Source organism: Zalophus californianus, chromosome 15 (assembly GCF_009762305.2).
Source record: "Zalophus californianus isolate mZalCal1 chromosome 15, mZalCal1.pri.v2, whole genome shotgun sequence".
Taxonomy (NCBI): Eukaryota; Metazoa; Chordata; class Mammalia; order Carnivora; family Otariidae; genus Zalophus; species Zalophus californianus.
The window spans coordinates 44,688,590-44,703,444 of record NC_045609.1 but is presented as its reverse complement, the minus strand read 5'-3'; the positions used below and the strand labels follow the sequence as shown (position 1 = coordinate 44,703,444).

The 14,855-nt window shown below is 46.8% G+C and overlaps 1 protein-coding gene across 4 annotated transcripts in view; it reads left to right on the top strand.

Moving 5' to 3' along the window:
* The window catches only part of GRID1 (glutamate ionotropic receptor delta type subunit 1), a 717,476-nt gene that overhangs the window by 500,142 nt on the left and 202,479 nt on the right, over positions 1 to 14,855 (top strand). For all 4 annotated transcript variants that reach the window (XM_027597138.2, XM_027597137.2, XM_027597141.2 and 1 more), the window contains 2 exons: positions 3,012 to 3,173; positions 4,648 to 4,767. In XM_027597138.2, coding sequence (XP_027452939.2) covers positions 3,012 to 3,173; positions 4,648 to 4,767 — 282 coding nt within the window. The remainder of the gene's footprint in view (positions 1 to 3,011; positions 3,174 to 4,647; positions 4,768 to 14,855) is intronic.

The window sequence follows — 14,855 nt, the reverse complement described above, 5'->3', positions numbered from 1 at the left end:
TTTACAAGTTATATATGAATATGTACACATTTATGTATATGTATAAGTTATATCTGTAACATATATGTATATATTTCCAGATATGTCTATTTGGAAAAGAGCATTGCTAAAGCCTTTGAACTGAAAGCTTGTTTATTTGACCTGAAATGCATTCACCCTTCCCAGAAGACATACTTGTGGGAGGACTGAGGGCTTCCTTTAGCCTTTCTGAGTCACATCCTGTTTTTGCCTCTTCATTGCCAGCCTCTCTGCATTCATACACTCGTTAAGTACCTTAATTCATTGTGAATAGAGGTGCCGGAGGCAAAAAGGGATATTCCGTTGGCTGCTAGTCTGGGTCACAGCTGGGGTGGTGCTGTCCCAAGTGGTGTGCGTGTGTGCATAGGACATAACGTGGGTCAAAGGGTCCTGGCTGGTTGAATAGCATGAGCTAGGAGTGGATGGCTGGGAGACCCATGAATGTCTTGAGAAGAGAAATCTTCACATTATCAAGGACTCTCAGCTTTGAGTTATTCTTTTGGAAAAAATAAAATAAACCAAGCCAACTCTACGTAGCTGGCATTCTCCTGTCACAACATCTCCATCATGAGTTTGTATTCCAGAGGGGAGGTGGACATGTCAACAATCATTTTGCAGTGGTAGGAGCTCCTGAGAGCTGGGGGGATCTGACAAGCACAGAGAGTGGGTTAGTCTTTCTCATGGGGGAAATGTGCCCCCGGGGCTCCAGGGATAGGAGACCCAGTTCTGGTGTTCCCTGTAGGATGGGAGGTGGGTTCTCGGTGATGGGAATGACTGCTCTCTGCTGTTAGGTGAGCCCCTGTGTACCGCGGGCCTCTGGAACAGGATGCCAGCCACTGAAATTCCTGCTTCCCCTCGGCCTGAAGCCTTGGCTCAGTCAGCAGTGCTCAGTCATCCCAGGCACACTCCTGCCACATCTGAAACATCGCCTGTCCATCCTCCACCCCCTTCCTCTGCAGGCCTTAGTGGCCCGCATTCCTGTGCCTGCTGTAAGGGCGCAGGTTGCAGGTGGATAAGACAGGGCTCTGCAGGCATGGCCAGGACACACGGACACCTGCAGAAGAAGTGGTCAGCTCTGCTTGACATGCTGTGGCAGGAACGCCCTGGGGTGTTAGCATGAGTTGCTGGACAGTCACGATGTAGCAAATGGTTTGATGTCTTGCACTAGCTCCTGTAGCCCACCGCTGATGTCAGTTGCAGAGGGTGGTTGGTGCTACCCAAGCTCTTGTCTGGGGCTCTGCTTTGGGGGCACCCAGTCCAAGATGAGGAAAGAAATTGCAGGTGGAGAACAAGGCGAGTAGGTACTGGGGGTATGAGGGCCATACTGGGGAGTGGTGAGAGATAAGGCTGGGAGGCAGTAGGGGTTCTTTCTGCAGACCAAGGATCTTATTTGATTCTCCTGGGAGTCCTGTGAGGTTGACACATTCTCCTATTTATATCCAGTGATTTTGTTTTTCTGAAATATTTTTAGCAGACACCTTGCTGCTTAGGTGTGCAGAGAATCGTCCCCTTGACCCACTTCAGCTGATGGTTGTTTGTGCAACAGTTACCCAGGAGGGACCACACACCTGAACAAGGGTGGATATTACCTCCTCCCCACCCCCTCACCTTACTCTCCTCCCTTTGTGCTCCATGACATCCCCATGGAGGAGTGGGCTGATGTGAAGCACAGGGCTGCCTTCCTTCCTGCAGAGGGCTCTGGATGGGCCCCTGAGAGAGTAGGTGCTGGTGTTCAGGCTCATGCAGATCAGGGTCTTGAATTGCCATTAGGACAGTGAGCCAGACCTGTCCCATCCCTGGATACCAGCGCTATGGTGCTGCTCTCCTCACCACTGTTCCAACGTTTCCCTCACACTCCTGCTCTTGGGAGTTCTGAGGTGGGCTTTGTGTCTTCTGTGAACCATCTCTCCATAGCAGACGGCTCAGCAGGGGGTACTTCTCATATGTACACACTTGCAATCCCCAAATGCATCCCCTGGCTGGTGGTGATGCCCCTGCAGAGCAGGCTCTGTGGGCTTAGAATCTCCATCACCATAAGCTGTCACCATTAGTGTCAGGCCACCATTTACCTGAGGCCCATCTGGGGACCAGAGCAATCTTTCTAAGACACAGATCTGACTTCTGGGCACAGATCCACCAATGGCATCCTTCTCTCTAAAGTCACCTATGTTGTTACTCCTTAGCATGGCCCACAAGGTTCAACATGGCTATATCCCTGATCCCTGCTTCCCCCTTGATCCCACTTCCTCTCTATTATACCCTTTGATGCAGACGTTTGGTACTGTGTTCAGTCCCTGTAACCCAGGGCTTGGCCACTTGTGGTCCTTGGGCTGGATCCAGCTCATTGCCTATTTTTTTAAAAATCTAATTTAATCTCAATCTTTATTTCTTAATAAAGATTTATTAAGACATCCTTTGGGTATGTATTGTCTGTGGCTGTTTTTCTGCTAAAACAGCAGAGTTGAGCACTGTGAAAGAGACTGTAAGGTCCATAAAGCCTAAAATCTTTCATATCTGATCCTTCACGGGCAGTGCTGCTGGACCCTGCCCTACCTGACCCTGCTTCTTTGTACCTTCGTGCCTTTGCATAATGCTGCCTCCCTGTAATGCTCCCCGCCTTTTATTCTACGAATCCTTCTAGACCAAGCTTTCTGCCCATCCTTCCCCCATCCTGTGTCACCCAAGCAAGATGCCCCATTCCAATCTTGCACAAAGCTTGTGTGCAAGTCTCAACCATGGTGCTGACCATGCTGGTTCTCCTATTGATGGATACATCCACCTCCCACTCTAGTTCCTGAAGCAGGGCTAGTTCTTATTCTGCTTATGACTCCATTGCCTGGCCCAGTCTTTGGATGAAGCTAGAGGATTGTGGTGTAGATCCTGTGCACCGCTTGTTAGTGTTGGCACCCTGGATCACCCAAGCCCTCTGCTGGTTTCTCTCCATGTCTGAAAATGCATCAGTGGGAAGGGTTTCACTGCCTTTGTGTTTGCAGATCTCCAACCTCTACCTGTATGACAGCGTCCTGATGTTGGCCAACGCCTTCCACCGGAAGCTGGAGGACCGGAAATGGCATAGCATGGCAAGCCTGAATTGTATACGCAAGTCCACCAAGCCATGGAATGGAGGGAGGTCCATGCTGGACACAATCAAAAAGGTGTGTATAAGGGGACACCCGCCCGGCTAAAGCCTAGGACAGGCCCTTCCTTGCACACACGCACACGCGCACACACACCCCACCCCCTTGAGCAGGTGGTCTGAAGCTTAGCTCTTTGTGTGATTGCCCCTGCAGGCCCTTCCCAGGCCTCTCTCTATGCCACTCTTCCTTTCCCAGCATTGAGGGCTGGGAGCTGGGCGTCATGGATATGTATTATTACTATTATTATTATTATTATCTCTGTTTTTCTACAAGGAGTTTGGACTTTTTAGAGGTTAAGTAATTTGCCCGAGGTCATAAGTAAGCAAACAACGGAGGCAACTGCCCAACTTATGTGTGCCAAATAGCCACTGTTCATAAGAGAGCCTGTCTCAGTCATTAGTGCATGTGCTGATTACCAAGACCTTAGCTTGTGTATGTGTGTGTGTGGATCTGTGTGTGCACATGCGTTCTGCATTGATGGTGTGTTGCACACACGGAGGCACGACACCAAGATGGTAGGCTGAATCTGGAGTGAACTGGGTAATCCACAGACTTGTTAGAGTGAATTGGCTTTCAGAGGCTTCAGAAGAGCATTTAGGGAAATCTATAGGGCTAGGAGTTGTAGTCCCAATCAGTTGTGCATGGTGTCATGTAGCAGTGAAAATATTCTGGTGTTGGTTGAATTTACTGCAGCCCGAGCCAGAGCTCGGGCCCCTCTCTGGCCAGCTCAGGCTCTGGGACTCTCCCAGCTCACAGTCTATGGGAGATCAAGGCTTGATGACATCCCCCCTAGGCTTGAAGGCTCCCCCAGCCCCTTGGCTACCTGCTCCTACAGAGCCCCGTGAACACCAGAGAGAGGGGCAAGTCTTCCACACCCACCATATCCAGTCTGTGTCAGACACCGTGCTTTGTACACACTTCATCCTTCAATGCTTGCAGGCTCTGTGATGTGGAGCTCATTAACTCCAGGCTGGAGATGATGGGAGATGGCTTGCCCAGGGTGGCACAGGCGGCAAAGCCAGGACTTGAGATGGTGTTGGCCTCCAGGGCACGTGCTTGCTGCCCTGTAACTTACTGCCATGGGTCTGATATGGCTCTGTTGACCTTCGACCTCCCTCTTGGCTCAAGCTCAGGTGACCTCTGGAGCAGATTGCAAGGGAAGACTGTAAGCTCTAGGAGGGTGGAAACAAAGCTGTCATTCTTTGATCTCATTGCTAGCATGACATATGGCACGGAGCAGGTGTTCTTATCATGAATGTCAAGTGCAAGCCTTTGGAATGTCCCCTGTGAGCAGAGGTCTGGGAAGTGTCGATCCTATTCTGGGGCTATAGGACTGCTAGCAGCCCTGTCCTCATTACATCCTGTTCACTGCTTCCTTAAGATCTTGATCATCCCATTCTCGGTGACTACTTCTTTCTCCTTTTTCGTCTTTAGGATTCCATCCCTTACCCCATCCATATTTTCCTCAATGAGTTTTCCTTCTCTCCTGCAGGGCCACATCACTGGTCTCACAGGGGTGATGGAGTTTCGGGAGGACAGCTCGAATCCCTACGTCCAGTTTGAAATACTTGGCACAACCTACAGTGAGACCTTTGGCAAAGACATGCGTAAGGTAAGTCTCAGGGCCCCCACCCCCCTCTGCTCCTGCAGTGGTGCCACTGGCTCTGTGTTCTGAGCAGGATTCATGTGGCACAGTGTGGAGAAGCCTCAGAGAGTTTTTCGACCAGGAAATTCTGCTAATGCAGTCTCTGAGTACAGCAGGGCCCCTGGCGCCACCTGGTCCTGCTTCTTGGCCCTGAACAGCCAACCAAGCAGGCCTGAGGCTGCAAAGGGTATCGTGTTTTCCCGGAGGGGCTGAGATCAGCCCAACTGCAGGGACAGGTGTAACTGTGGCTGAGGCAAGAGTCCAAGGTTCCTGCCAGTGTCCCCCAGATCTAAGAGTGAGACAAAGCCATGAACAGAAAAATGAACCATGAGGAGGGTGAGGAGCAGGGGGCAGTAGAGCTCAGTGGAGGAAGAAAGGAGAGGCAGACAAGCTGCGTAGCTCCGGGTGGGATTTGGTTGTTTTGTTTGGTGCTCATGCGAGTGGCAGGCCTGGGGTCTCTTTCCAGTAATACCTTGCCTCTTCCTCTCTCCTCCTATGAAGGATTTTCAGGACTGAAGACTTGGGGTTGGAGGAGGCAGCTTTTACCCCGGGTTGGAACCCCCAAAGTTAAGGGGAGGCTTGTGAAGTCAAGAATCTAGTAGGTATTGGGACCGAGAGGTCAATGTAGGAAGCAAAGTATTGGCACAGTTATCCGAGAACCTCAGATGTGGTCACTGTGAGCCAGTGTGGAGCTGATGGTGGGGTTACACAGCCCAGCCACTCAGCTGGCTTAGCTGCACTCCCAGGAATGGTCCGCACAGAAGGCCCATGTGTTTGTCGGGGCATTAACTGGTTGCCATACACTCAGGCACAGGCTCATATAATCACACACAGACACACTCACACACATACATTTCTATACACTTGAGAGGAGGACATCTCTACTCATCAGGGCCCAAGAGATGAAGGGCATAGTGGGCTCTCATCATAGCAGGATAAACCCTTGGCAATAGCCTGGCCTCTGGCATTGGCTGGGGGCAGTGCAGGGTCAGGAAAGGCTAATGTGTTCTCGGGAGATTGCCAATCTGGGTGATGGCATTCTTTGGCTGTACTCCTTGAGGACCAGGTAGAAAGATACATGTGTGGAGCGGTGGAGGGTGTGAGGGCTAGAGAACATGCCGGAGTGGTCATCGGCTATCACATGGGAGGAGGACTGGCTCCCCACAGAGGGACTGGGGTGGCCGGGGGCCCATGTGTGATGTGGGAGTTGGGGAGTTTCAGCCCATCTTAGGACGGAAGGTGGAGTCACCGGTTGGTCATATAAATAATGGGAGGTTGAGTAATTGGTTGGGTTTGCAACAGTGCCACACAGGTTTTGATGACGTTTTGGAGCTCAGGGGTTTGTTTGTGGCATCGTAAAGGTGTTGGCCTCTATGGTGTGGTACCCTGGAGGGCCAAGGTGTGACGTGCAATGTCAAGGGCCTCAGGGAGACCTCGTGATGTCTGTTAGGGATGCCCAAAGCTGGGAGCCTTGGTGGGGGGGCCAGGAATGGTCAGCATTGATCCAGGTCATTCAGGACCCCAACAGAAATTGGCTTGTGTTGGGACTCCCACCTGGTGAGGAGCAACCAGGATCAGGGAGCCCTTTTAGTCACCCAGATACAAAAGGGGCTTGCAGAGTGTAGCCACCTGCCGAGGAGGTGACTATTCACATCTGCCACCGTCCTTGCCTTCATCCCCCTCAGAGGCTACAGACGCTCAGGGCCCACTTGCTGGCTCCCTTGCTGCCCCTACCCGCCTTCTTTCAGCTCAGCTTCCACAACAATGTCCCACAGTAGGTGGGAATGCTGGCTGTGGGGGTCCCTGCCTCCTAGCCACCCCCCCCACCCCCTGCTGGCCACTCCAGGTGCCTGAGAGACCAAGAGGCACTGTGTCCTCCACTTCCTGTTTCAGGTGTCTGGGCCTTCCCTGTTGCCATGGCAACGCTCCTCCAAAACCCCGAAGCCAATGGGGGCTGGAATCTCTCAGTCTAAGGAGCTTCGGCAAGCAGGAGGCCTGAATGTAATTGAGTTGGAAGGGAAGCTGATTTTCAAGTGGGCTTTATTTTAAAATGTATCCTTTTGTCATTTTAAAATCTGACCTTAATAACTGCATATCCCAGTTGTTATCTGTCTGCCTGGCAGCTTATCTCTGTTAGGGAGAAGTTGTCTGGAAAGCGGGGAATGGGATTTACTATAGCAAATGTTTGTTATTCAGGCCCATGGTGCATTCAAGCAAAGTCTGGGAAGTTTCAGGATAAAGCCAGGTGAGGAGGCGATTGGGACAGAGTGTCACTGGTCTAGGGCAGCCTTTGAAGGCAGGGCTGAGCTGTGGGTCCTGGTGGAAGATGGGGCTGTGAAGGGTAGGGCTGGGGAATTGGGGTGACCTAAAAGTAAAGTTTAGGGTGGGCAGCAGACTTGAGGGTAGGGTTAGGGTCCCAAAGCACACAAAGGTGGTGCAAAGATGATTCATGCTAAGGAGGCAGGGATAACTCTGAGGAACCCCCGACTGCATCTCTCTGGCCACAGCCAGTTCAGAAAGGTTAGAGGAGCCAACTGGGCTGATTGCTAGATGCTGTCGTGTTGGAGCAGGGTCAGGGGGTCTCTGCAGAGATGATATATGTCTCGATATATGTGTATATCCTAATCTCTTTATATTGATATTTATATAATTTCCATATATTATATATTATGTGGTCCATTATAATTTCTCTATATTCTATATGTAGACATATGTATACATACATGTCTATGTGGTTGTAAATATACACATGTATATATAAGTTTAAAAACAACTACAGCAAACAAACAAATACAGGTACAAAAACAAAAACCAAGTAGCTTCTTTAAGATTTAAACCAAAAGGAATTGTTTAAATTAGGGAGTAAATGGATGTTTTCTTAAAGTAAATACTCTGGAGGGAAATCGCAGGGAGGGTGAGTCACCCAGACGTTTTAGATTAAGTGGCATCAAGAGACTGGATTACTCAGCCCCTTCAGAGGATGGAAGGAATAGGTGATTGCCTTTCACTGCAGGGTGCTGGACAAATACTAATTAAATTATCTCATCCAGGAAATGTGTTCTTGTTGAGGGAGTGCTGGATGGCAAAATCAAAGGTCTATGTCACCAGCCCGCTGTGTAACTCCAGGCAAAATATCAGTCATCTCTGTGTTCTGCTTGGAGCTGCCTGGCATGGGTGATCACCAAGCAACCTCACAGGGGGTAGGCTTTGCTGCAAAGTCACGTCAAGCTCCCATGGGACTTGGCCTGGCATTTGTCCTGGAGGTGCATGCTTGTTACTATCAGAGCTCCACAAATTTCTCCTCGGTTTTCTCTGTGTTCAGACAGAAATCTGCAAAGGAGAGTCCCATGGCCTTACCCAGGCAAATGTCCTCAGCTTATTACATGAGCTGGGGCGGGATTGTTGGAAGCCCCCTGTATGGAGGTTTCCAAAGGTGGAGGCATGGGAAACTCTTTCATGTAGGACAGAAGGGAGCAGAGAAAGGACTATTGAACACCTACTGTGAACGGTGGTGCCTTACAATGTTGTTTCACTGACCTGGGGACTTTTGTGTTGCTCCTGCCTCTCCTGAGCTTTTGCAGCCACTTCCTTTCTCCAAACCCTCATTTGCTCAGTTGGGAGGTACAGATACCATGAGCCTCCTGGTTGAATCAAGGGGTCCGTGCGTGTAATGACCCTGACGCGACCCTTGGCAGTGAGTACTGTCCCGTGTGGTGCGGGCTGTCAGCTTCTTGCAGGCAGGGCCATACCCCTTCTCTGAGCTGTCTACTCTGGACCCCACAAAAGCAGAGACGTGCAGGCAGGCTTAGAACATGGCCTTCCACCTTGACGTGCCCTGGACCCCAGCACCACCCCAGAGCGTGTACAGAAGCCTGAGGCCAGAGACAGGAGGGGGGCTCTGCGTGCCCGTGCAGTGCCCACTCTCCCTTCACGCGTGGGAGCAGATAGCCACTCTCTATGGAGAACCAGGGGGAGAGTGTGCTGGGAATGTGGCCTCTGATGAAATTTTGTTTTCAGGACTGTTATGGTGTGATTAAAGGAAGAAGGAAAACATGGTTGTCTTTTTTTTTCTTTCCCACAAGCATGACTTGCCTGGAGTTAACACCAGCTACAGCCCTGCAGAAACGTTTTTTTCCATGACATGATTGCAGAGGATATCCGCCCTTTTCCATCCTAATGATACTGACGTGGGAGACTCATTCCCTTCTACCAACACAGAGTTCCTGTTGCACTGACACCCTGGGGAGGCCCTTTGAACCTCATTTCCCATGGGTGCCATCCACCTGATTCACTGGCTTAGTGGAGGGTGGCCTGCCTCCTTGGCCAGGATGGCGGGGAAGTGGGCGGGAAGCATCGGGAACGCCTCTGAGTTTGCTCTATGTGTTGGCATTCTAGGGCAAAGAACACTCTAGTGTGGTGAGAGAGAACAGGGCTGTTTCTGCTCCCTGCGATAGAGTAGAATCCAGTTAGAACCAAGAGGTGGAGAAAGAATTTAGTCCAGTGTCTTCAAGCTTTTCTTTAGTCCTAGAAAATCTGTTCCAGCAGAATCTTATTGGAACCCAAATACATTAAACAGTTGTAGAAGCTGACATTCAGTGGTTGCAATAGGTGGGAAATTGGGGTCGAGGGTCCTGAGGTTCCCCTGCACCATCTCCCCCCATCCCGAATATCTTTATGGTTTTCTGAGCAGCTCTACATGGGAAATCGAGGCTCAGAGACTGGAATAACTCAGTTATGTAGCACTAACAAGGGTGTATCTGTGCTGGGGCTGGAAGGCAGATTTCCTGAGGGTGATGTGTGGTAGAGGGCCTGGAGCATTCTTTCTGAACTCAGGACAATGCGGTTCCATGACCCCCTCACTCCACTCAGCCCACTTTCCACCCCATCCTCCCATTACCCCACTCTACCTGCCCCTGCAGAACCAGCAGTAGGGCCTCAAAGTCCCTTCCTTTTGGAGCCTGCTGATACCCTTGGCTCGGCCTCCCCATTCCAGCCATGACCCAAGGAAGTGGGAGGGCTTCCTTCTCCTTTAACCAGTTTAAGATGCTTCTTCTGTCTTCTCTGTCAGTTTCCATTCTTCATGAAAGCTGGCTTTGGACAGGAATCAAATGCCCTCCTTGATGTCATGTCCCTGGGAGGGCCTTGTGGCTGCTGATAATTCGTAGAGTAATAATTGCTCATCAGGTAGTGATTGCCATGCCATAGGACCCCGGCCCTTCCCGGGCTTGAAAGTGCATCATTAACATTCTCGCCCAGGTCTGCTACACCGTGTTACAAATCCTCCCACATTCTCAGGGCTCAGAAGTTCTAAGCTGTGAGGCCAGGTGGAAAAGGCACCAGCCAGTAGACAAGATGGCTCTGGTGATGAAGTAGGGGCTACCACTTAGAGCACAGGTGGAATCCTTTACCTGATGCCTCCAGCAGCTGGTGCCAAGAGCTGCACGGTGGATTTCGCAATGAAGAAGAAAGGGAGGTGGGCAGTGGTGGGGCCAGGAGAATCCGGCCCGAGTGTTGTGCAGCTTTGTAGAGGCTCCCAGCTGTGCACAGTGAGTCACGGAAGAGAAATAAACTTCAGTCTCTTCGTGGATTAGCATTCTTGCAGCATATTTCCCAAGTAAAATGTCAACTGTTCCAAACCCTTGTGCAGAACTGCGTTTGATAGAGCTGAGAGAACAGAAACAAACCCTGCCGCTTCATCTGAGTAAAGGGATAAGGAAAAGATACAATTAAGTGTTTCATTTTAAGTATGTTTATCACTTCATTTTGAAGATAGCATCAATACATGCTCATTTAGGGCAGAACGATGAGAAAATACAGATAAATGAAAAGAAGAATATCAAAGTCAGCTATAATCTCTGAACCAAAGAATAAATACTGTTAGCATTTCTGGTGCATTTACCTTCTTTCTTTATTTTTCTTTCTTTTTTCCTTTGCTCTGTACATAACAATATAGAAAGTGATATGTATATTTATCAATTTGCTATTTATTATGCATACATTTTTATATCCTGACTTTCCACTTAATGCTATATGGGAAGCATTTTTTCATTCCTTTATTCTTTACTGTGATTTTTAATGGAAATACATTACTCAGTTTACAGGGAGCCATCACTTATTTTATCTTCGTATATGATGAATGTTTAGGCATTTACACCATATTATTATGGAATAATGTAGTAATGAACATCCAAAATATATGCAACTTTATTGCATCTATATTTATTTCCTTCTACTTTTTAAGAAATGGAATTACCAAACCTAGGATAATAATTTTTTAAAGTTGTTTATATTGTTGACACCTATTTTTCAAATTGATTATAGAAAGATATAACAATTTGCATATCCACCAGTAGTATATGGAAGTCTCTGTTACGTCCTGTGCTCAAAACATTGAGTGATATATTAAACATTTTTCCTAATTTGGCAGCAGTATGGAAACATAATGTTCATAAATTTGCATTTCTTGTGGGATTGTGCATTTAAAAATGTAGTCCTTGGTCAGTTGCATTTCACATTTTGTAAAGTACACCTCAGGTCCCTTGCTCTTTTATATTGGTGATGAAGTGTTTCTTGTCACCTCGTATAACCTGTCTTTCAGAAGGGAATTGATAATTATTTGTGTCAGATATTTTGTTCCCATAAATTGTTTGCCTTTGAAGAAAATAATTTCACACAGATGTTTAACAATTTATGTATTTGTATTTTTTAGAAAGTCATACCCAGTTCACAGAGTAAGTACTATTCATCCATACTTTGTTCTAGTATTTTTATGGTTTGATTTTATTTCAGTGTAACCTGCCATCTCCTTGGGATTGATTTAGGATGAACTGTGACATGATGACCTAGCGTTTACGTTTTTCAGTATTGGTTTCTATTATCCAGGAATCTTTCCTTTCCCTGTGGATTTGAACATCACATCTACCCTATGCCCTGCTAAATTTCCCATGTCTCGCCATTGATTTTTAAAACATTCTTAGCCTCTTTTCTCACTTTTTTTCCCTTTCAGTCTTTGTACACTTTTAGAACGTACTTGTCTGCAAGTAACAGAATGTTCATCTCAGGTGGATTAAACAATAAGGAAGTCTTATTATCTCACATAAAAAGAAGCCTGGAGCTAGGGTGGCTCCAGAGTTGGCCAAGGCAGACATTCTGTGCCCAGATCAAAGGCTTGGGTCTTATTCATCTTCCTACTTGGCTATCCTCAGGGTGTAGTCTGAGCTGTCTTCATAATTTCAGGATGGCTGTGGTGGTTCTAGCTGTCAGACCCAGAAGGACAGTAGCAAGTGGGAGAAGAGGGTGGTTTCTTTCTGTGTGTTTTTTTCCTTTTTATAAATGAGGAGACCTTTCCCAGGAGTTGAGCCTGGTTACCCGTTTTGATAGAGTGATGCTTTTGCTTTTTTGTTATGACAGTTGAGGTTTTCCACCTACATGCATATATGACATTGACCTATAGTTTCCCTCTCAGATGCTTATGTTCAGCTTGTGTTAGGCTTATACTCCCTGCTTAACATGGAGAGAGAATCGCTCATTCTTTTGCACTTATAGGGACAGAACTCTTGAAAGTTGGAAATAATTTAACTTGTAAAATTACCTGGGCTGGTTGTTGGTCTTGGAGCTATTACTTTGATATCTTGGAAATTCTCTTTCCTGGTTTCTACATTTCCTTGAGCAATTTTTAGTAATCTGCTTTACAGAAAATCTTGTATAACACTGGCGTTTTCAAATTCACGACTAAAGCTCTGTATCGTATTTGCAAATTTTCAAAGTATCTATCTGTTGAAATATTTCTCTTTTCATTGCTACTGTTGTGTATTTTAGCGTTATCTCCCTTTATTGCTTGATTAGACTAGACAGAAGTTTTTTTATTGATCTTTTTCAAAGAACTAGGTCTAATTTGCTTAATCAATTTTGTTGTATTTTATGTTTCTCTAATTAATTGATTTGTTTTTCTTCCTGTCTCCCTGCTGCCTAGTGTTTGTTTTATTGTTAATTTTTAAACTTATTATAGGAGGCATCAGATAATTTATTCTTTCCCATTTTGGAATGCTTTCTATTTTATTCTGAATATAATTGTGGCTGAATCTTCATGATTTTTCTAATGTAAACTGACATGTAGCACTTGTACAGAAAAGTGCCTAACCATCAGTATTTATCACGGTGTATTTTCAAAAAGTGAATGCACCCATGCAAGCTACAGCCACATTAAGAAAGAGGACATCGTCAGTGACTCCAGGGGTCACCCTCGTGCCCCCTTCCGGTCACTACACCCACCAGCAGAAACACCATTGACCTCTAATGCACACACTCTACACACTGTTTTAACTGCCTTCTTTTGCTCAACATCATGTTTGTGAGATTCATTACTACTGTTGTATGTACTTTAGTTCATTCATTCTTACTGTGTTTTAAAATGTAAATTTTATCATTATTATTCCGGTATGGTGAGGACAACAAATCCAGAGATGCCTACCATTGAAAAGACCATTTGTTACAGTTCCCAAGAGTTGGGCGCCTGCCCCACACACCACACAGGGCTGCAAGATGAAGCAGCAGGGTGAGTCAGGCTGCCAGGCCGCCGAGGGAGCAGGAGAAAGATTTTATTGTGGTTCTTGCAGGAATGAATAGGTGAGGCAGAGGAAACAGGCTCAGGATTGGGTAGTTTGAACTGACATAATGTCAGCGGGCTCTGGGGTGTAAGGGCTGTTCCTAGCTGTCTGCTATCTTACCCTAGGATGAGGGCAGAGGAATAGTAGCTCAGAGCAGAAGAGCTCCAGAAAGCAGGTGGTTGGGGGTGGGGCGGCAGGCTCCGGATTGGTTAGTTTGCCAACGAAAGGCACACCTGCTGGAGAGTCCTTTACTGTCCCCGGGAATCAACTAGCCCTTCCAGGAGCAGTCTCTCCAAGGATTAGCAAGACTCTAGATGGCAAAGCTTCAGAAATACAGAAACTAAAAAGACACAATTAATATATGTTGACATATAATATGCCTCTTACAACTATTTCACGCTTGGTTAATGTATTCTGTTGTTGAAGGCACTTGAGCTGTTTGCAGATTTTGTCTATTACCAATAATACGGCTATAAACATTCTTAGAACATCTTTTTGGGGAACATATATATGTCTTTCTGTTGGGTGTATCCCTGAGAGTTGAATTACTAGGTCAGAAGGCATGTGTATGATTGAGAGATGCCACCAAACACTTATCTGAAGGGCTTGTTACCAGTTTTATTCCTAGGGGGTGGTTCTTTTTTTTTTTTTAAAGATTTTTATTTATTTGTTTGACAGAGAGAGGGAACACAAGCAGGGGGAGTGGGAGAGGGAGAAGCAGGCTTCCCGCAGAGCAGGGAGCCCGATGTGGGGCTCGATCCCAGGACCCCGGGATCACGACTCGAGCTGAAGGCAGACGCCCAACGCCTGAGCCACTCAGGCACCCCTCCTAGCGGGTGGTTCTTAAGAGCTTCAGTTGTGCTTCATTGACCCTCAGCGAACTAACATGGGTTGTTAGTCTTTTGCACACTAGCCATTCTGGTGGGTGGGTAATGGTTTCTCACTGTGGTGGTTTCATTTTCATGATGATTAATGGTGTGGAGCTCCTTTTTATGTGTTTCTTAGTCATTTGGAGATCTCCTCTGTGAGGTGCCTGTTCAAGTCTTCATGCCCTTTTTTTTTTTTTTTAATTTGGCTTTTGGACTTTTTCTTAGTGATTTGTAGGTGAACTAGATATTTGTCCTTTATAAATATATCTATTGGCATTGTTCTCACATGCTGTGCCTTGCCTCTTTAATGCTCTTAATGATATCTTTTAATGAACAGAAATTCTGAATCTTAATGTAGTTTAATTTATCCAATTTACCATCTTTTTCCTATTTGTTTACTACATTTGATGTGCTGTTTAAAAAATGTGTACTCATTTAAGAACACGAAGCTGTCATCCTATATTTTCTTCTAAATGTTTTCTTGTTTTACATTGCTCATTTGTATCTGCATTACATCTGGCATTGATCTCTGTGTAATGTGTGTTTGGAGGCAAGGTGCATTAAAAAAATGCAGGTAGGG